General features: G+C 39.5%; 1 protein-coding gene across 1 annotated transcript in view; it reads left to right on the top strand.

Moving 5' to 3' along the window:
* SNX29 (sorting nexin 29) overlaps nt 1-21104 on the top strand; it is a 1109599-nt gene that overhangs the window by 71597 nt on the left and 1016898 nt on the right. Inside the window, exons 8-11 of the mRNA XM_053694493.1 lie at nt 444-813; nt 1601-1719; nt 2992-3085; nt 16685-16758. Coding sequence (XP_053550468.1) covers nt 444-813; nt 1601-1719; nt 2992-3085; nt 16685-16758 — 657 coding nt within the window. The remainder of the gene's footprint in view (nt 1-443; nt 814-1600; nt 1720-2991; nt 3086-16684; nt 16759-21104) is intronic.

Raw genomic sequence — 21104 nt, forward strand, 5'->3', positions numbered from 1 at the left:
TCTTTTTTTAATGAAAAGCAGGGACATAAGCTTAGGAGCCGGCCCATTTCTGGAGCACTTTATGGCAGCAGTTTTGCAAGAATGTAATCCATTTGCAAGACCACTAGAGGGCTGCACTATTTCCTGTCATGTAGCGCTGCAGATGCCTACCTAGGTATCTCTTTAACACAGAATATCAAGGGAATGAAGCAAATTTCATCATAGAAGTAAATACGAAACTTTTTAAAAATGTTCTGTTTTGTATGAATCATGAAGAACAGTTTGGGGTTTCATATCCCTTTAAGATATATTGTTCCCCTTTAGAGTATTAGGAAATGCCCTGGAATATGTTTGAGACACAAAGTGATATATTAAGGCTTTTCTTATCAAGAGAGACAATGCTGATGTTATGGACTTTTTAGTTCTGACCATCCAGCAACCTCTATCATCCTCTATTTCAATAGATGCCAAATCCAAGAACCGGAAAAAGAAAAAGAAAGTGTCAAATATTATCTCCTTTGATGATGATGGAGAAGATGACATTCCAACTTCAGAGGAGATATCGAAGGGCTGCACAAATTACTTGGGGAGCTCCGAGGACAACTCAACCAGGTCTTCTACAACTTTATCCCACATTGATAGTCTCTATGAACTAAATGTGCGCAGTGATGTAAGCACCAATGAGTCATGGAAAAACGACTCCCCGTGTGTTAATGGGGACTTCCAGAAACTGGATGTGAAAAGCATTGACGATGAAGACATAGATGACTATGATGCATATGAACCAGGCATTGCTGACAAACACATAAGAGCCAACGATTCATCTGCTGAAAAGTAAGTTGCTCTCTGTATATTTGTGCCGCTTGTTCCAGCTCATGAAATAAGCTTCACACTTGTGACCCAAATAGGTGCAAAACAAAAGAATAGTTTTTTTTCTAACGTATTGCAGATGCATTTATTTCATGGATTTTAAAGGGTGTAAAATAAATAATTAAATTATTAAAGGGATATGAAACCCATTTTTTCTTTTATGATTCAGATAGAGCAGCAATTTTAAGAAACTTTCTAATTAACTTCTATTATCAATTTTTTCCTCATTCTCTTGGTATCTTTATTTGAAAAGCAGGAATGCAAGCTTAGTTCAGCACCTGGGTAGTGCTTGCTGATTGGTGGCTTCATTTAGCCACCATTCAGCAAGTGCTTCCCAGAGTGCTGAACCAAAAATGGGCCGGCTCCTAAGCTTACATTCATGCCTTTCAAATAAAGATACCAAGAGAACGAAGAAAAATGAGAAAATTGCTTAAAATTGCATGCTCTGTCTGAAATATGAAAGAAAATATTTGGGTTTCATATCCCTTTAAGTTGTTCTTTTTTTTTTTTTGACTACGCATAATTTAAATATTTTATATTACAATCTCAAACTGTTGCATGTGCCTTTTAGCGTCTTCCAATAAACACCAGTCTTTTTTGCGCAAGTCTTTTTGTTTGAGTGGTGTTTTGCAATAACCACTTGAAACTGTTGCAGTTACATTAATAGGTAAATACATTTACGTTGTGTAATCTATTCTTATGAATAGGGTGTAAGGGTGCAGGGCAGTAATGCTTTTTCTAATGATTTTAGGGCAGCCAAAGAGGTCTCAGGGAATGAACAGACCGGCTGTTGGGCTCCCTTACAGGTTTTGAATGATAATTCAGATGTTCTGTTTCCAGTTAATGCTGTTGGCTCAAATTCTCACTCGGGTAAGAAAATAATCTAAAGGGACATTAAACACAACATTTTTCTTTCATGATTCAGAGAGAGAATGCAATTTTAAATAACTTTCCAATTAACGTCTATTATCTATTTGGGAGAGCCAATAACATGAGGTATATATGTGCAGCCTCCAATCAGCAGCTGTAGTGCATCGCTACCTAGGTATGCTTGTCAACAACGAATACCAAGAAAACAAAGCAAATTAGATCATAGAAGGTACATTGGAAAGTTTGGGGTTTCATTTAAGTATATGTTTTTTTCCTTACAGTTTACTTCTAACTTTATTGTTAATTTAGTACGTTCCCAAGAACGTTATCGTAGCAAAGGCCGACTAATACTACCTGCAGATTCAGTCAGCCCAGTTCCCACGAAGGTTAAAAGGACATTTAGTCCTTTTGTTAGAGCTTTTAATTATTAAACAAATTGTCCTTTTTAACTGTATGTATTTATTTTACAATCAGTATATTGGGAGGTGAACCAATCGGAACAGACATACACATCACAGGCCATGTCCTGCCAGGGAACAGCGCAGGAGCACACTTGGTGCTGGACTTCAACTATCTTTAACTGTTGTGCAGAAGTTTAATATATAACAACAAAAATGTTTAAAAGGATAGTAAAACCAAATTTTTTTCTTTCACGATTTAGATAGAGCAGCAATTTTAAGCAACTTTCTAATTTACTCCTATTATCATTTTTTTTCATTCTCCTGCTATCTTTATTTGAAAAAGAAGGCATCTAAGCTAAGGAGCCAGACAATCTCTGGACAGCATTTGTTTATTGGTGGGTGAATTTATCCACCAATCTGCAAGAACAACCCAGGTTGTTCACAAAAAACAGGCCGGCTTCTAAACTTACATTCTTGCTTTTCAAATAAAGATACCAAGAGAACAAAGAAAATTTGATAGTAGGAGTAAATTAGAAAGTTGCTTAAAATTGCATGCTCTATCTGAATCATGAATGAAAAAATTTGGTTTTACTATCCCTTTAATAATAAAAATGTCTACTGAATTAGAGCATTTAATTATTTTTAAATCACAGCAGCATTTCACATACCACAGTTTTGTGCGCACACAGCTTTAGGGCTTTATAGCGAAGTAAGGAGATGGTTATACGTTGTTCATTTGTGCGCTTGCATGTTTTTTATACTTTGTTATATTCTAGGCACTCACATCGGCTGAAAACAAAGGGTAACGTGTCTGCATTGATAGTGACTTGTTTCCTCTGCTGAACATATTGTCTGATTTTGTTTTTCCCAGATTCCACTTTGGATAACTTGCCCTTTGGGGATGAACATGAAAATGCTGCTCTTGCGGTAGAGCTGGCACAGAGAGGATCCGACATCAAATTCAGGTGTTCAGCATATTCTTTACCCCTCTTTTTTAACAATAACAACTTAGAAATGTTTTTTTTTAATGAGCTGTTTCCGTGTCACGTCTCCTTCCCATCATACTGGAGTGACAGAAATCGAAATATATTCTTTAGGGAATTTTACAAATAAAAAACAATTTTAGGCCTATTGATATGATTTTATTTATATGATTCCTGAGACATCCGTCTCATTGTTATAGTGAGCTAAATGGTCTCTGTAGTAGACAAAACAATCACTCCCTCCTTTAAATTAGTAGAACACAAATTGTCATACAGAGAAAAGATGATCTATTTCAAGTAATATGTCGTTTAGGAATTGTCTTTTGCAGTTCATAGACCACTTTTAATGGTCCTGATCACTTTACTCATTTCATATATATTAAAGGGACACAGAAGTCCTCGTAAAACTTTAATGATTTGATAAAGTAAATGATTTAAAAAAGAGAAAAAACCCCAACTTTCAGATTTACTTCATTCTCTTGATATCCTAAGTTAAGGTCAGCAGCAGGCACCATAAGAATGGCATTTCACACTCCTGCTATGTAGTGCTCAGGAGCATGCTCAGGTTTTGAGCATACCTTAGTATGCCCTTTTATTGTAAGCTCTATCTGAATCATTTAAGTTTAGTTTTAACTTTACTGTCCCTTTAACTTATTTAAAGGGCCATTGCAGCATGTAATTGTAACTCTACTGACCCTGGGACTTTGTGTTTAACCCCAAAGTTAAAGTTTTTTTTCCATTTGAAAATGTCCTAAAACAATAAACGCGCTCACAATTCTGAACAAATTTTTATGCCTAGTTGAATAGGATGATGTTTTTGCAGTTTTCATGGTAAATAATATCTATAAACAGTACAGTTTAATCACTAACTAAAGATGGATTTTATACCAGCGCTACAGTAGACTGTTACAGTTTATATCAGACCTTGATTCACCTTTAGAAAAGAGATAGCCGAGGATGCTACATAATATTGTTTTCATGTTTGTGGTTGTATTGATGCTGCATTTTTTTTTTTTTAGAATGATTTTATTTATTTTCATCAAGGACCATCAGGACTTGCTATTGCTATTAAGGAAATAGAAAACGTTGTTTTGTTCTTTCTCTGTTTGTGTGACCTGATGTAAACCATTTATGTTGTTTTTTTACCCGTGATGGCAAAACAGTTGCTGCAGATGGCAAAAGTATTATGCTTTAACAAAAACATGGCTATTTTTTTATTCTTTTTTTAATTGATAGATATGTTGAAAGATTCAGTAAAGTCAAAATGAAACTTTCATGATTCAGATAGAGCAGCAATTTTAAAGAACTTTACAATTTCAAAAATGAAAAAAGTCCCAAATACTCCTCAATACTAATACAAGTGCTGAGAAAACAATTTGTAAAAGAATAAACTTTATTAGATGTTCATAAAAAAGGCAGGATTTCCTTCTAAGTTAAAAACTGGTGAAGAAAAGTGTTTGACCGGTTTCGGTCTCTGGGACCGTAGTCCTAAACATTAAACAACATTGCAGGTGCAAGATATTTAAATGAACTGGTCTTCTCCTATTGGAGAAGCCTGAACATCCCAGAAATTAACTCTTTACTCACATATACATTTAAAGGGCACAGCATGTAGTATCAATTTCGAAAAGATCTTTTATACCATTGTAAAAGAAAAAGAAATTTCAATTGATATTGTACTTAATTTTAGTTAAAAAGATTAAATAGATGCAAGGTTACATAAATAGCTTCAATGATCTAATAGTTTAACTAATAGTCAAGTTTAAAAGATTCTTTAGAAAATACTGCTCAAAGATACTATGTAAGGAAAGAAGGACAAACCTTATCTATACAGTACATATTATCAAATGAGCTGGCTGATATATGTCCATATACTATGATACATATATAGTTATATTTATATCAGTGGCAACTGATTTAATTTATGTGAGATTAACATCTATTGATCCCTAATACCATTGCTACACATGTGCACATCAAGAAATGATACATACATATATACATATATATGAAAAAAGACACTCACCGGGCTATTAAAGAGTAGAAATAACTATATACAATGATACAATCAAATGCGAATATCTAAATATTATTAGCAAATTAAATTGTATAGCGCCTCCCTGCCTAAAAGCCAGCTAGCCACTGGGATATAGTACTTTAAGATCACCTAGTGATATAGCGATTCCAATAATTAATTCTATCAAAGAGTTAAACCCCACAGGTAGCAGGCTACCCAGTTTGTGAATCCAGTATATTTCTTGTCTTGAAAGTATCTGGAGTTTGTCACCCCCCTTGGAGGTTTCTGGATCTGTTCGATAGCCTGCCACCTGAAGGATCCAACATTCCCATTGTGGGCCTCCAAAAAATGTTTAGATAGGGCCGAGACTGCTCTCTCACCACCAATGTAAGAGAGGTGTTCTTTTATTTGTGTTCCCACCTCTCTGGTGGTCCTGCCCACATATTGTCTGGTACACTCAACTAGGTAGACCAAAAATTTACTCATCCTTTCGTTTCAAATACCTCCCTGGTGGTGGCCGAAACGAAAGTAGTTGAAATATTGATGTGTTCACAGGACTTGCAGGTGCGTTTACCACACCTTAAGGTCCCCTTGAAGTGTAACCAGGAACTCTCAGCTCTCTTAGTTTTTAATAGACTCTGGGAAAGAACATTTCCCAAGGTCATGTTACGTTTGTAGACAAATTGACAACCATCGTTTATAAAGGTTCGTAATTGCTTGTCACCTGTTAAAATAGAGAGGTTCTTCCGGATGGTATTACAAACCTGATAATACTGGTTTGAATAAGCTGTCACAAACAGTGGCTTCTGTTTAGCTCTATTATGACTTACCGGATCCCCTTCACTATCTCTCTTTCTTGGTGTAAACAGTTGATTTCTATCGATCATCTGTACTTCTTTATGTGTTCTGTCTATCACCATTTTGGGATAATCTCTAGCTAGCAATCTCTTCTTAAGTGTTTCGCTCTCTCTTCTGAAATCCCTCTCTAGTATGCAGTTACGTTTTACACGCAAGATCTGTCCTTTCTCTATCCCTTTGAAGACATGCCCTGAATGATTACTACGGGCATGTAGAATGGAATTTCCCGAGGAAATAATGCTCTTACTTTTATGATCAGAGGTCAGAATAACATCCAAATAGTGAGTGGTGGTTTGGTGCCACTCATATGTGAATTTAAGGCACACTTGGTTGGAATTCAGGTAAGTCACAAATTCTTGTGCTTCCAATGGACCAGCAGACCAAATAATTAAGATGTCATCAATAAATCTCATATACTTGATCAAACATGAGGAGTGTGCATTCCTATCCCTATCCCAAAAGACGTGGAACCTCTCCCACCACCCCATGAAGAGGTTCGCATAGGATGGGGCGAATTTAGCCCCCATAGTGGTTCCACGTCTCTGGAGATAATAGACAAATTTAAAAAAATTGTGCTTCAGGAGAAACTCAATGACCCTCAAGATATATTCTTGATAGTCATCTGTCAGCCCTGTATACATTTCCAAATTAAACCTGATAGCCTCTAGTCCACATTCATGGGGTATTGAGGAATCGGAGGAATACAGTGAGACTACATCAATAGTCATCCAACTGTATTCTCTTTCCCATGTAACTCGTAATTTAGAAAGAGTATGTGTAGTGTCCCTCAGGTAGCTCGGTAGTCTCTATACTTGGTGCTGTAAAAATTGATCCACCCATCTGGAAAGTGGTTCCATCAGGGAACCTATGCACGCCAGTATCGGGCGACCCTTGACATCAGAAAGACTCTTATGGACCTTTGGGAGATGGTAGAAAATGGGCATCACTGGGTTCTCGACCATGAGACAATCAAATGTCTTTCTGTCAATGATGCCCATTTCCAGACCATCATCCAGAAGGTCACTGAGAAGTGCTTGATATTGCATAGTAGGATCTCTACTGAGTGGGACGTAGGCTTCTGGATCACTTAGTTTTCTATGGGCTTCACTTATATACATACTTCTATCCATGACCACCACACTACCTCCCTTATCAGATTGTCTAATGACTATACTCTCATTATTCTGCAGTTTAGTCATGGCTTCTCTTTCTCTCCTAGTCAAATTTGAGAGACCCTTGTGTTCCTGTCTGGAGAGAGTGGTCAAATCTTCTACCACCCTTTTATGAAACACTTCCAGACTCTTCCCTCTGACGTGAATAGGATAGAAATTAGATCTAGATTTCATTTTTACAGAGTCACGCCCACTGGAAATTGAAATCTCATTGTCGTGGTAGAGATCTTCCAGATCGCCAAGTGCTCATATGTCAGGAAGCGTAAGGCTATCATAATTAATCAGGGACCCTGAGTGTAGCTGTTCCACCATCTCATTTGTATCAGTGTTAAGAAAATATTTCCTAAAGGTAAGGTCCCTCACGAGTCCAAAATGGTTTGGAACAGATCAAAATCTCGCGAGGGAACAAACCCAAGGCCATAGTTCAACACTTTCGTTTCCATCAATGTTATTTCATAGGATGATAAATTAATCAGAGTTCTCTTTTATTGATACTTCTGTCTCTGAATACTTCTGTTCCCTCTCACTGGGTATCGATGGTTGCTCAACTCTGATTGGGGTACTTGTGTAATGCCCCTCCCCCCTCCCCCTCCCAGTTGTCTGGGGGCCCAGTGAAAAACCTGAACATCAGAATCATTAATATTTTGCTCATGATGACTGCCTCTAATATCAATATGGTAGTGGGATCTACCCCGTCCCCTACGTCCACCCCTTTTAGGCACTACCCCTTGACTTTGATGCTCTTTCAGAATACCTTTGATTGGATGAGCATTAGCAATTCTCACTTCCCCTTCTGGCTGTGCTTGGGAGACGTTAGTGTCCTCTGGTTCAGAGCTGGAGTGACCATCTGCTTCAAAACTAGAAGCAAACCTATCTTCATTTGTCAAATCTGGCTCTGAATCTGAGAAAACCACTTTCTTAGGGGGCTCCTCTGCCCAGGGTCTAGACCTCCAATTCCCCTGTTCCTTATTTGTACCTTTCTGACCAGAATTTTGGCCACTCAAACTCTGTTGGTTGGACCAGGCTGTACCTCTTTGGCGTTTACGCCAAATATAGACTACCCCTTTGTTGTAGTCCTTCTGGTCCCTTATAAATTTAGAGTGTTTCGTCTGAATGATCAGCTTTCTGGACTCAGCCATTGTTATATAATCATCATACTGTTATATATCATCATAATGGGGATAAATCTCATGTTGTTTATACTTGTTCATCTCTATTTGTAATTGTGAGATCTTATTTTTAATCTCATTCAACAGTATGTAATTGTACTCAATGAGTAATACTATCAGTTTGAGTGAACAGTCAGTAAGGGCTTGATTCCATTTCTCAATAAAGGTAGTGTCTTTGATGTCGTAAGTGGGAAATGTATTTATTCTCAACCCTCTGGGGATAATTTTCAGGTTGAGATATTTAGATAGAATCCATTTATCCCACTTAAGTTTTTGATCTTTGATCTTTAAATATTCCATGTCCATGAAAAAGTCTCCAAGTTGGGTATTAAGTACATCTTGTTCAAAAATATCAGCCAATTCTAAAGAGTCCAAATCATCCATCGTCTGTGTCCTTAAGTGAGTAGAAGGAGTCACTAGTTGCCATATTTCTCATAGGTTTTCAAATATATATATATCAGCACTGGCAGCGCAATACACACCACTGCTCGATCTCTGAGAAGGTTGCGAGCCCAAAGCTTCTTTCTTTCATGAGATGATAAGAGTCCTCGAGTCATCACATGTGGGAATTATCCTCCTGAGGAGCCAAACCAAAGTTTTAAATCCCTCTCACTACCCTGAATCCAAAGTCATTTTATCTCCCTCAGATTTGTAAGGCATCTATATGGTCCTCTTTGCATACTTCTTTGAAGTTTTATCACTCTGTTGTATTTCCTCCTTCTGAAGGTGTTTTTGGCAATAAAGTTCTGGCGGCTGTAGTGCCTGACCAGTAATGCATGATATGCATCTGTCTCCTTTGTGGTAGATACCCACATGTGATGATTTGTGGACTCTCACCATCTGATGAAAGAAAAACAAAATTATGCTAACCTGATAAATTTAATTTCTTTCATGATGGTGACAGTCCATGAGCCCTGTACTTTTATTTTTGTTCAAGTGGCAGCTTGTACTTATTTTGCACTTCATTTGTCCTGCTTTCTCCAACATAGGTGTGTCCGGTCCACGGCGTCATCCTTACTTGTGGGATATTCTCTTCCCCAACAGGAAATGGCAAAGAGCCCAGCAAAGCTGGTCACATGATCCCTCCCAGGCTCCGCCTACCCCAGTCATTCTCTTTGCCGTTGTACAGGCAACATCTCCACGGAGATGGCTTAGAGTTTTTTAGTGTTTAACTGTAGTTTTTATTATTCAATCAAGAGTTTGTTATTTTGAAATAGTGCTGGTATGTACTATTTACTCAGAAACAGAAAAGAGATGAAGATTTCTGTTTGTATGAGGAAAATGATTTTAGCAACCGTCACTAAAATCCATGGCTGTTCCACACAGGACTGTTGAGAGCAATTAACTTCAGTTGGGGGAACAGTGTGCAGTCTCTTGCTGCTTGAGGTATGACACATTCTAACAAGACGATGTAATGCTGGAAGCTGTCATTTTCCCTATGGGATCCGGTAAGCCATGTTTATTACGATCGTAAATAAGGGCTTCACAAGGGCTTATTAAGACTGTAGACTTTTTCTGGGCTAAATCGATTCATTATTAACACATATTTAGCCTTGAGGAATCATTTTATCTGGGTATTTTGATATAATAATATCGGCAGGCACAAAGCATAAGCAGAGCCTCATTTTCGCGCCGGTGTGGCGCACTTGTTTTTGAGAGGCATGGCATGCAGTCGCATGTGAGAGGAGCTCTGATACTTAGAAAAGACTTTCTGAAGGCGTCATTTGGTATCGTATTCCCCTTTGGGCTTGGTTGGGTCTCAGCAAAGCAGATACCAGGGACTGTAAAGGGGTTAAAGTTTAAAACGGCTCCGGTTCCGTTATTTTAAGGGTTAAAGCTTCCAAATTTGGTGTGCAATACTTTTAAGGCTTTAAGACACTGTGGTGAAAATTTGGTGAATTTTGAACAATTCCTTCATGTTATTTCGCAATTGCAGTAATAAAGTGTGTTCAGTTTAAAATTTAAAGTGACAGTAACGGTTTTATTTTAAAACGTTTTTTGTACTTTGTTATCAAGTTTATGCCTGTTTAACATGTCTGAACTACCAGATAGACTGTGTTCTGAATGTGGGGAAGCCAGATTCCTATTCATTTAAATAAATGTGATTTATGTGATAATGACAATGATGCCCAAGATGATTCCTCAAGTGAGGGGAGTAAGCATGGTACTGCATCATTCCCTCCTTCGTCTACACGAGTCTTGCCCACTCAGGAGGCCCTAGTACATCTAGCGCGCCAATACTCCTTACTATGCAACAATTAACGGCTGTAATGGATAATTCTGTCAAAAACATTTTAGCCAAAATGAACACTTATCAGCGTAAGCGCGGCTGCTCTGTTTTAGATACTGAAGAGCATGACGACGCTGATATTAATATTTCTGAAGGGCCCCTAACCCAGTCTGATGGGGCCAGGGAGGTTTTGTCTGAGGGAGAAATTACTGATTCAGGGAACATTTCTCAACAGGCTGAACCTGATGTGATTGCATTTAAATTTAAGTTGGAACATCTCCGCATTCTGCTTAAGGAGGTATTATCCACTCTGGATGATTGTGACAAGTTGGTCATCCCAGAGAAACTATGTAAAATGGACAAGTTCCTAGAGGTGCCGGGGCTCAAGAAGCTTTTCCTATACCCAAGCGGGTGGCGGACATTGTTAATAAAGAATGGGAAAGGCCCGGTATTCCTTTCGTCCCTCCCCCCATATTTAAAAAATTGTTTCCTATGGTCGACCCCAGAAAGGACTTATGGCAGACAGTCCCCAAGGTCGAGGGAGCGGTTTCCACTTTAAACAAACGCACCACTATACCCATAGAGGATAGTTGTGCTTTCAAAGATCCTATGGATAAAAAGTTAGAAGGTTTGCTTAAAAAGATGTTTGTTCAGCAAGGTTACCTTCTACAACCAATTTCATGCATTGTCCCTGTCGCTACAGCCGCATGTTTCTGGTTCGATGATCTGATAAGGGCGGTCGATAGTGATTCTCCTCCTTTTGAGGAGATTATGGACAGAATCAATGCTCTCAAATTGGCGAATTCTTTCACCCTAGACGCCACTTTGCAATTGGCTAGGTTAGCGGCTAAGAATTCTGGGTTTGCTATTGTGGCGCGCAGAGCGCTTTGGTTGAAATCTTGGTCGGCTGATGCGTCTTCCAAGAACAAGCTACTTAACATTCCTTTCAAGGGGAAAACGCTGTTTGGCCCTGACTTGAAAGAGATTATCTCTGATATCACGGGGGGTAAGGGCCACGCCCTTCCTCAGGATCGGCCTTTCAAGGCAAAAAATAAACCTAATTTTCGTCCCTTTCGTAGAAACGGACCAGCCCAAGGTGCTACGTCCTCTACGCAAGAGGGTAATACTTCTCAAGCCAAGCCAGCTTGGAGACCAATGCAAGGCTGGAACAAGGGAAAGCAGGCCAAGAAACCTGCCACTGCTACCAAGACAGCATGAAATGTTGGCCCCCGATCCGGGACCGGATCTGGTGGGGGGCAGACTCTCTCTCTTCGCTCAGGCTTGGGCAAGAGATGTTCTGGATCCTTGGGCGCTAGAAATAGTCTCCCAAGGTTATCTTCTGGAATTCAAGGGACTTCCCCCAAGGGGGAGGTTCCACAGGTCTCAGTTGTCTTCAGACCACATAAAAAGACAGGCATTCTTACATTGTGTAGAAGACCTGTTAAAAATGGGAGTGATTCATCCTGTTCCATTAAGAGAACAAGGGATGGGGTTCTACTCCAATCTGTTCATAGTTCCCAAAAAAGAGGGAACGTTCAGACCAATCTTAGATCTCAAGATCTTAAACAAGTTTCTCAAGGTTCCATCGTTCAAGATGGAAACCATTCGAACTATTCTTCCTTCCATCCAGGAAGGTCAATTCATGACCACGGTGGATTTAAAGGATGCGTATCTACATATTCCTATCCACAAGGAACATCATCGGTTCCTAAGGTTCGCATTCCTGGTCAAACATTACCAGTTCGTGGCGCTTCCTTTCGGATTAGCCACTGCTCCAAGGATTTTCACAAAGGTACTAGGGTCCCTTCTAGCTGTGCTAAGACCAAGGGGCATTGCTGTAGTACCTTACTTGGACGACATTCTGATTCAAGCGTCGTCCCTTCCTCAAGCAAAGGCTCACACGGACATTGTCCTGGCCTTTCTCAGATCTCACGGATGGAAAGTGAACGTGGAAAAGAGTTCTCTATCCCCGTCAACAAGGGTTCCCTTCTTGGGAACAATAATGGACTCCTTAGAAATGAGGATTTTTCTGACAGAGGCCAGAAAAACAAAACTTCTAGACTCTTGTCGGATACTTCATTCCGTTCCTCTTCCTTCCATAGCTCAGTGCATGGAAGTGATCGGGTTGATGGTAGCGCAATGGACATAGTTCCTTTTGCGCGCATTCATCTAAGACCATTACAACTGTGCATGCTCAGTCAGTGGAATGGGGACTATACAGACTTGTCTCCGAAGATACAAGTAAATCAGAGGACCAGAGACTCACTCCGTTGGTGGCTGTCCCTGGACAACCTGTCACAAGGGATGACATTCCGCAGACCAGAGTGGGTCATTGTCACGACCGACGCCAGTCTGATGGGCTGGGGCGCGGTCTGGGGATCCCTGAAAGCTCAGGGTCTTTGGTCTCGGGAAGAATCTCTTCTACCGATAAATATTCTGGAACTGAGAGCGATATTCAATGCTCTCAAGGCTTGGCCTCAGCTAGCGAGGGCCAAGTTCATACGGTTTCAATCAGACAACATGACAACTGTTGCGTACATCAACCATCAGGGGGAACAAGGAGTTCCCTAGCGATGGAAGAAGTGACCAAAATCATTCTATGGGCGGAGTCTCACTCCTGCCACCTGTCTGCTATCCACATCCCAGGAGTGGAAAATTGGGAAGCGGATTTTCTGAGTCGTCAGACATTGCATCCGGGGGATGGGAACTCCATCCGGAAATCTTTGCCCTAGTCACTCAGCTGTGGGGCATTCCAGACATGGATCTGATGGCCTCTCGTCAGAACTTCAAAGTTCCTTGCTACGGGTCCAGATCCAGGGATCCCAAGGCGGCTCTAGTGGATGCACTAGTAGCACCTTGGACCTTCAAACTAGCTTATGTGTTCCCGCCGTTTCCTCTCATCCCCAGGCTGGTAGCCAGGATCAATCAGGAGAGGGCGTCGGTGATCTTGATAGCTCCTGCGTGGCCACGCAGGACTTGGTATGCAGATCTGGTGAATATGTCATCGGCTCCACCTTGGAAGCTACCTTTGAGACGAGACCTTCTTGTTCAGGGTCCGTTCGAACATCCGAATCTGGTTTCACTCCAGCTGACTGCTTGGAGATTGAACGCTTGATTTTATCGAAGCGAGGGTTCTCAGATTCTGTTATCGATACTCTTGTTCAGGCCAGAAAGCCTGTAACTAGAAAGATTTACCACAACATTTGGAAAAAATATATCTGTTGGTGTGAATCTAAAGGATTCCCTTGGGACAAGGTTAAGATTCCTAGGATTCTATCCTTCCTTCAAGAAGGATTGGAAAAAGGATTATCTGCAAGTTCCCTGAAGGGACAGATTTCTGCCTTGTCGGTGTTACTTCACAAAAAACTGGCTGCTGTGCCAGATGTTCAAGCCTTTGTTCAGGCTCTGGTTAGAATTAAGCCTGTTTACAAACCTTTGACTCCTCCTTGGAGTCTCAATTTAGTTCTTTCAGTTCTTCAGGGGGTTCCGTTTGAACCCTTGCATTCCGTTGATATTAAATTATTATCTTGGAAAGTTTTGTTTTTAGTTGCAATTTCTTCTGCCAGAAGAGTTTCAGAATTATCTGCTCTGCAGTGTTCTCCTCCTTATCTGGTGTTCCATGCAGATAAGGTGGTTTTACGTACTAAACCTGGTTTTCTTCCAAAAGTTGTTTCTAACAAAAACATTAACCAGGAGATTATCGTACCTTCTCTGTGTCCGAAACCAGTTTCAAAGAAGGAACGTTTGTTGCACAATTTGGATGTTGTTCGCGCTCTAAAATTCTATTTAGATGCTACAAAGGATTTTAGACAAACATCTTCCTTGTTTGTTGTTTATTCCGGTAAAGGAGAGGTCAAAAAGCAACTTCTACCTCTTTTTCTTTTTGGATTAAAAGCATCATCAGATTGGCTTACGAGACTGCCGGACGGCAGCCTCCCGAAAGAATCACAGCTCATTCCACTAGGGCTGTGGCTTCCACATGGGCCTTCAAGAACGAGGCTTCTGTTGATCAGATATGTAGGGCAGCGACTTGGTCTTCACTGCACACTTTTACCAAATTTTACAAGTTTGATACTTTTGCTTCTTCTGAGGCTATTTTTGGGAGAAAGGTTTTGCAAGCCGTGGTGCCTTCCATTTAGGTGACCTGATTTGCTCCCTCCCTTCATCCGTGTCCTAAAGCTTTGGTATTGGTTCCCACAAGTAAGGATGACGCCGTGGACCGGACACACCTATGTTGGAGAAAACAGAATTTATGTTTACCTGATAAATTACTTTCTCCAACGGTGTGTCCGGTCCACGGCCCGCCCTGGTTTTTTTAATCAGGTCTGATAATTTATTTTCTTTAACTACAGTCACCACGGTACCATATGGTTTCTCCTATGCAAATATTCCTCCTTAACGTCGGTCGAATGACTGGGGTAGGCGGAGCCTGGGAGGGATCATGTGACCAGCTTTGCTGGGCTCTTTGCCATTCCTGTTGGGGAAGAGAATATCCCACAAGTAAGGATGACGCCGTGGACCGGACACACCGTTGGAGAAAGTAATTTATCAGGTAAACATAAATTCTGTTTTATCCCTCCTGCTTTTTTATTTGCTTTATCTACTTGACTATATGTATGACTGAGGATCATGGGAAGTGGGAGGGATTTAAAGTTCTGGTATGTTGGGGTGTGTTTTCCACCTCCTAGTGGTCAAGAGTGTAATTCCAACATGTAATGACTAGTGTACTCTCACCATCATGGAAGAAATTAATTTATCATGAAAGCATACATTGTGGTTTTGTACATTTGCTTTACATGAACACTTGTAGAGTAAAATCTATAACTGAAATAGTGATAAACTTGCATTAAAACATTTTTTTTTCTAGTAAAAGCTAATGACCACCATGTCCTGTAAAACAGTAATATGAGAACCTCTGTCTTATTTTGTGATTTTTGCAAAGGACCCTTATGAATATTTCTCCTTATGGGAAATGGGACAACCAGATGTTAAGTAATCTCCCTCTTTGGGGCGACTAGCTGTTTCCAAACATTTTTGCTTTGTGAATACCCCAGTTTTTGTTTTTTATAAGCATTAGACACCATAAGAGTACCCTCTTATGTAAGATAAAGATATACAAATGATGCTACTGTTAAATAAGCACCATATCGTACAATATTAAGATATTTTATTGTAAAAATTAGAATTCCATGAGAAATTTGAGACCATTTTGCTCATCCCTGTGCGACACTTTCAGCTGAGGGCTATTACTCTTTTGTTAGGAGTCACCAGCCTAGGGACATATAGTTACACTTCACTGATGAGGCCCTTAAAGGCAGAAACGTTTGTCTTCATTTGGCTGTACAGATCTCTCTGTACAGGAAGTGTCTGGTATTTTAGAGCTGGTTGCATGTTGGACAGAATATGAGTCAGATCCACCAGGAGAGTTCTCCTTTGTCCAAGACACAAGTGGGCTAAAAAATGGTGCACCTGGGGTAGACATCTTTATAAAGGAAAAAACTGCAACAACCATAGATTTTCCAGAAAAAAACTCTTTCTTTCTGTTTAAAGGGAATAGTAAGTCTGTGTCAGAATAAAATCAGTCAAACTTTGTATTGAGAATTGTTCTGGCGAATATTCCTGTGAATAAATTACATTTTGACCACTTATACTTGTTGTCCAATCAGAACCTCTGCAAAGAAAATAGTGTTAAAGGGACACTTAAGTCAAAATAGACGTTCATGATTCAGAAAGAGCACACACTTTTAAGACACCTTCCATGCTCCTACTGAGCATGTGCACAAACTCACAGAGTATACATATACTAGGCTGTAACAGAAAACAAGAGAAAAAAATAAATTTGCCAGAAAAGAAAACTGTTGCTTATTTGAAATTCAGAGTAAGTGTTACTGCATTGTCTTTTTATTATGCACTTGTTAATTATGCAATGCTACTGCATTGAGTGTTCCTAAGAAAGATACAATCTTAAAACTTGAAGTGCTTTAAATTATAATTGAATTTGGATAATTTGTCTTCAAAAAGCAATTGACAAAAGACCAGTAAAACATTTTATCTACTAATTGTGTTCTATGTATTTTCTAGAGCAGATTGACATTTGTGTTGATGTATTAATCCATTGGTTACTTTCTTATGCAGCATGGAAGCCAAGTCCCCAGCTCCAATTAGCAGCAGTCTTCCGTCAACCTCAATGCCGGAGTCAATGACAATTAGTAAGTACTGATTCTTCTTGGTATAGTCTTATTGCCTTCTAATTACAGCATAATCTCCATACTTCATCCTGTAGAACACCTTAAAGTAAGGCTCTACAAACCCAGGAGCCACGGAGCCACTGGCTCCTAGTATTCCTCCCACTGGTTACTGACGTTTTAGGTCGTTGGTAACCTTAATGATTACTGTCTCTGTGGAGTGATGGGGGTGAAATCCAGATTGCAGTGGGTCAAGGAGGGAGTGTAATGTAAGGAAATGGGATAGGCATCTCTGCTCCAGATTTATCTTCTTCCTTGCTAACCCGTGTCACTAACTGTCTTTCTCACAGCTCTTCCTGGACGTCCCTTCACTACCTTAAGCTAAATCTCTCCAAAACTGAGCTCCTTATTTCCCCCCCTTCTTCTAAAATCTCCACCCCCATCTCTCTATAACTGTCAACAACTCCGTCATTACTTCTACCCCGCATGCCCGATGTCTTGGGGTCACACTTGACTCAGATCTTTCTTTCACTCCTCACATTCAGTCCTTGGCTAAATCCTGCCGCTTCCACCTTAAAAACATCGCTAAAATTAGACATTTCCTTACACAAGACACAACTAAGATTTTAATCCACTCTCTCGTTTCCATATCATGCATTACTGATCAGGCACTACAGCCTCCTGCCTTCACTATTGCAACTCTGGTCTCCCCACCTGCCGCCTAGCTCCTTTACAATCCATAATGAATGCCTCTGCCAAGCTCATCTTCCTTACACGTTGCTCTTCATCTGCTGCACCTCTCTTCCAATCCCTTCACTGGCTTCCTCTTGCCTCTGAGGACTTTGTATGACTCTGACATACAAAGTCCTCAACTGCACTGCTCCCCCCTATATCTCAGACCTTGTCTCCAGATACTCTCCCTCCCGTCCCCTTCGCTCCGCTCACAACCTCCTACTCTCTTCCTCTCTTGTCACCTCCTCACATTCCCATTTACAGGACTTCTCCAGACTTGTGGAACTCTCTGCCTCGCTCCACAAGACTCTCCCCTAGTTTTGAAAGCTTCAAGCACTCCCTAAAGACTCTTCTGTTCAGGGATGCATACAACCTACACTAACCTTTTTCTAATACCAGTTCCTCTCCTCCATTGCTATCAGCCATGAACCTCCTTAGAATGTACGCCTAAGAGCCCAACTGCTTGCAGATCACCTTCACAAGAGCTGACTACAACAGTACAACTCTAGGCAGGGCCCTCTACCCATTTGATTCCAATAATTGCTTCTTTGTATACCGCCTATATTTATAGCACTGTGGAATCTGTTGGCACTCAACAAATAACCAATAATAATCATAATCTCTATATATCTATAGGCAAATAGCACTGTCTGGCTCCTACATACTTTTACTGGCTGCTAAAGTTTAAACAGATTTGTTGACCCATCAACCTTATTGTCTTTTATCATTCTGATATGTATAGCATTGTTAAATATGTTCTTGTAAACGACGATTGGGTTTGAATATAATTTTTAGTGTTCAATGATGCATATCTGATTATGTCACGGGAAGTGCTGCCACTTTAAGAAATCTGATATATAAACTTTCTTCCCTCATTTCATTTATATTTGCGTCTTGAAGAGAGATTGTTTTTTGTCTCGTACTTTTTTAACTTGCTGTTCAAAATATTTGAGAATACAAAAATCATAGAGGATCTGAAATTTAAATATTTATATTCGTAATGAAACCTTTATACAAAAAGTTGTAGAAACTTTAAAGGGACCCAAAATGCTACAACATACAGTTTTTTAAAAAAAAAAAAACTGTTGTAAAATGTACTTTTATTAACGTGCACATAGTTGGAGCAATATATAGCAGTAGTTTCGCAAGAATACTTTTACAGTGTTTTACATTTGCAAGAATACTAGATGGCGACAGTGTTTGCTGCGTGTTAGCCTTGAGAAGTCAGCAGGATGCATTTCAAGTTATGTCAATTAGAAAATCCATATTTACATGAGAAAGGGGATAAAATAAATAATGAAATCATATTTTATAGTTGTTTCTTTACGTATAACTAGACCATTTCTATAAAAATAGCTAGGTATTTGCTCTCCCTTTTTAAAGACATTTAATATTAAAGGGACAGTCTGCAATATAATTGTTATTGTTTTAAAAGATAGATAATCCCTTTATTACCCATTCCCCAGTTTTACATAAACAACACAGTTATATTAATATACTTTTTACTTCTGTGATTACCTTGTATCTAAGCCTCTTCTAACAGCCCCCTGATCACATGACTGTGACTATTTATTATATATTGACTTGCATTTAGTACTGTGTTGTGCTAACTCTTAAATAACTTCCCGGGAGTGAACACAATGTTATCTATTTGGCCCACATGAACTATCAGTCTCTTGTTGTGAAAAGCAAATAAAAAAAGCATGTGATAAGAGGCTGTCTGTAGTGGCTTAGGAAAAGACAGAAATTTAGAGGTTTAAATGTTATAAAGTATATTAATATAACTGTGTTGGTTGTGCAAAGCTGGGGAATGGGTAGTAAAGTCATTATCTATCTTTTTAAACAATAACAATTTTTGTGTAGACCGTCCCTTTAACAGAGTGTGCTGTTTTTATCCACACTTTATACCACATATTTGCAGCAGTCTTGTTCTTTAAAGGGACATAAAACCCAAAAAATGTATTTCTTGATTCAGATAGAGCATACAATTTTAAACAGCTTTACAATACACTTCTATTGTCTAATTTGCTTCATTATGTTGGTATGCTTTGTTTAAAAGCATACCTAGGTAGGCTCAGAAGCATACTGATTGATGGCTGCCCTTATATGCCTGTTGTGATTGGTTTACCCAATGTGTTCAGCTGGCTCCCAATAGTGCATATACTGTATATGTACAACCACAGTTCTGAATAAGTTGGGATAGTATGGAAAATGCAAAAAACAAACAAAAAAAATAGTCATTTTAAAATTCTATTCACCCTGTACTTGATTGAAACACATGATTAACACTTTATTTGATGTTTTACTTTGGGAATATAATGTATTTTTGAAAATATACACTCATTTCAAATCTGATGACTGCAGCATGTTCCAAAAACGTTAGGACAGGGGCAATTTAGGACTAATAGCGATGTGACAAGTTGAAAAAAGGTGACGTGAAACAGGCGAGGCAGTCTTGTAATCATAGTATATAAGGAGCTTCCAAAAAAAGGTCTAGTCCTTCAAGAGCAAGGATGGTTCGAGGCTCGCCAATCCGCCAACAGATGCGTCAGCGAATAATCCAACACTTTGAGAACAACATTTCCCAAAGACAAATCAGTAGGATTTTGGGAATTTCACCTTCTACAGTGCACAATATAATTAAAGGGACAGTCTAGTCCAAAATAAACTTTCATGATTCAGATCGGGCATGCAATTTTAAACAATTTTCCAATTTACTTTTATCACCAATTTTGCTTTGTTCTCTTGGTATTCTTAGTTGAAGGCTTAACCTAGGAGGTTCATATGCTAATTTCTTAGACCTTGAAGGCCACCTCTTTTCAGAATGCATTTTAACAGTTTTTCACCACTAGAGCGTGTTAGTTCATGTGTTTCATATAGATTACACTGTGCTCATGCACGTGAAGTTACCTGGGAGCCAGCACTGATTGGCTGAAATAAAGGGGCAGTGTGCAGAGGCTTAGATACAAGATAAATAAAGAAATATAACTGTGTTGGTTATGCAAAACTGGGGAATGGGTAATAAAGGGATTATCTATCTTTTAAAACAATAACAATTCTGGTGTAGACTGTCTCTTTAAAAGATTCAAGGAATCTGGTCAAGTCTCGGTGCGTAAAGGGCAAGGCCGAAAACCACTTTTGAATGTGCGTGATCTCTGATCCCTCAGACGTCACTGTTTCAAAAACCGGCATGAGTCTGTAATGGATATCTAGACATGGGCTCGGGAATACTTTCATAAACCTTTGTCAGTCAACACCATTCACTGCTGCATCCAGAGTTTTAAGTTAAAGTGAAATGTAAATTTTCACGAATTATGGAAGTTTACATTGCAGCAGTTTTTTTTTTTAGATACTTCCCTTTTCTCAAACATTGGTGTGTCCGGTCCACGGCGTCATCCATTACTTGTGGGATATTCTCCTCCTCTACAGGGAAAGGCAAGGAGAGCACACAGCAAGAGCTGTCCATATAGCTCCCCCTCTGGCTCCGCCCCCAGTCATTCTCCTTGCCGCCCAGTTTAAAAGAAGGAACGTTTGTTACACAATTTAGATGTAGTCCGTGCTTTAAAGTTCTATTTAGAAGCAACAAAGAATTTTAGACAAACATCATCCTTGTTTGTCGTTTACTCTGGTAAGAGGAG

This window comes from Bombina bombina, chromosome 11, assembly GCF_027579735.1.
Source record: "Bombina bombina isolate aBomBom1 chromosome 11, aBomBom1.pri, whole genome shotgun sequence".
Taxonomy (NCBI): domain Eukaryota; kingdom Metazoa; phylum Chordata; class Amphibia; order Anura; family Bombinatoridae; genus Bombina; species Bombina bombina.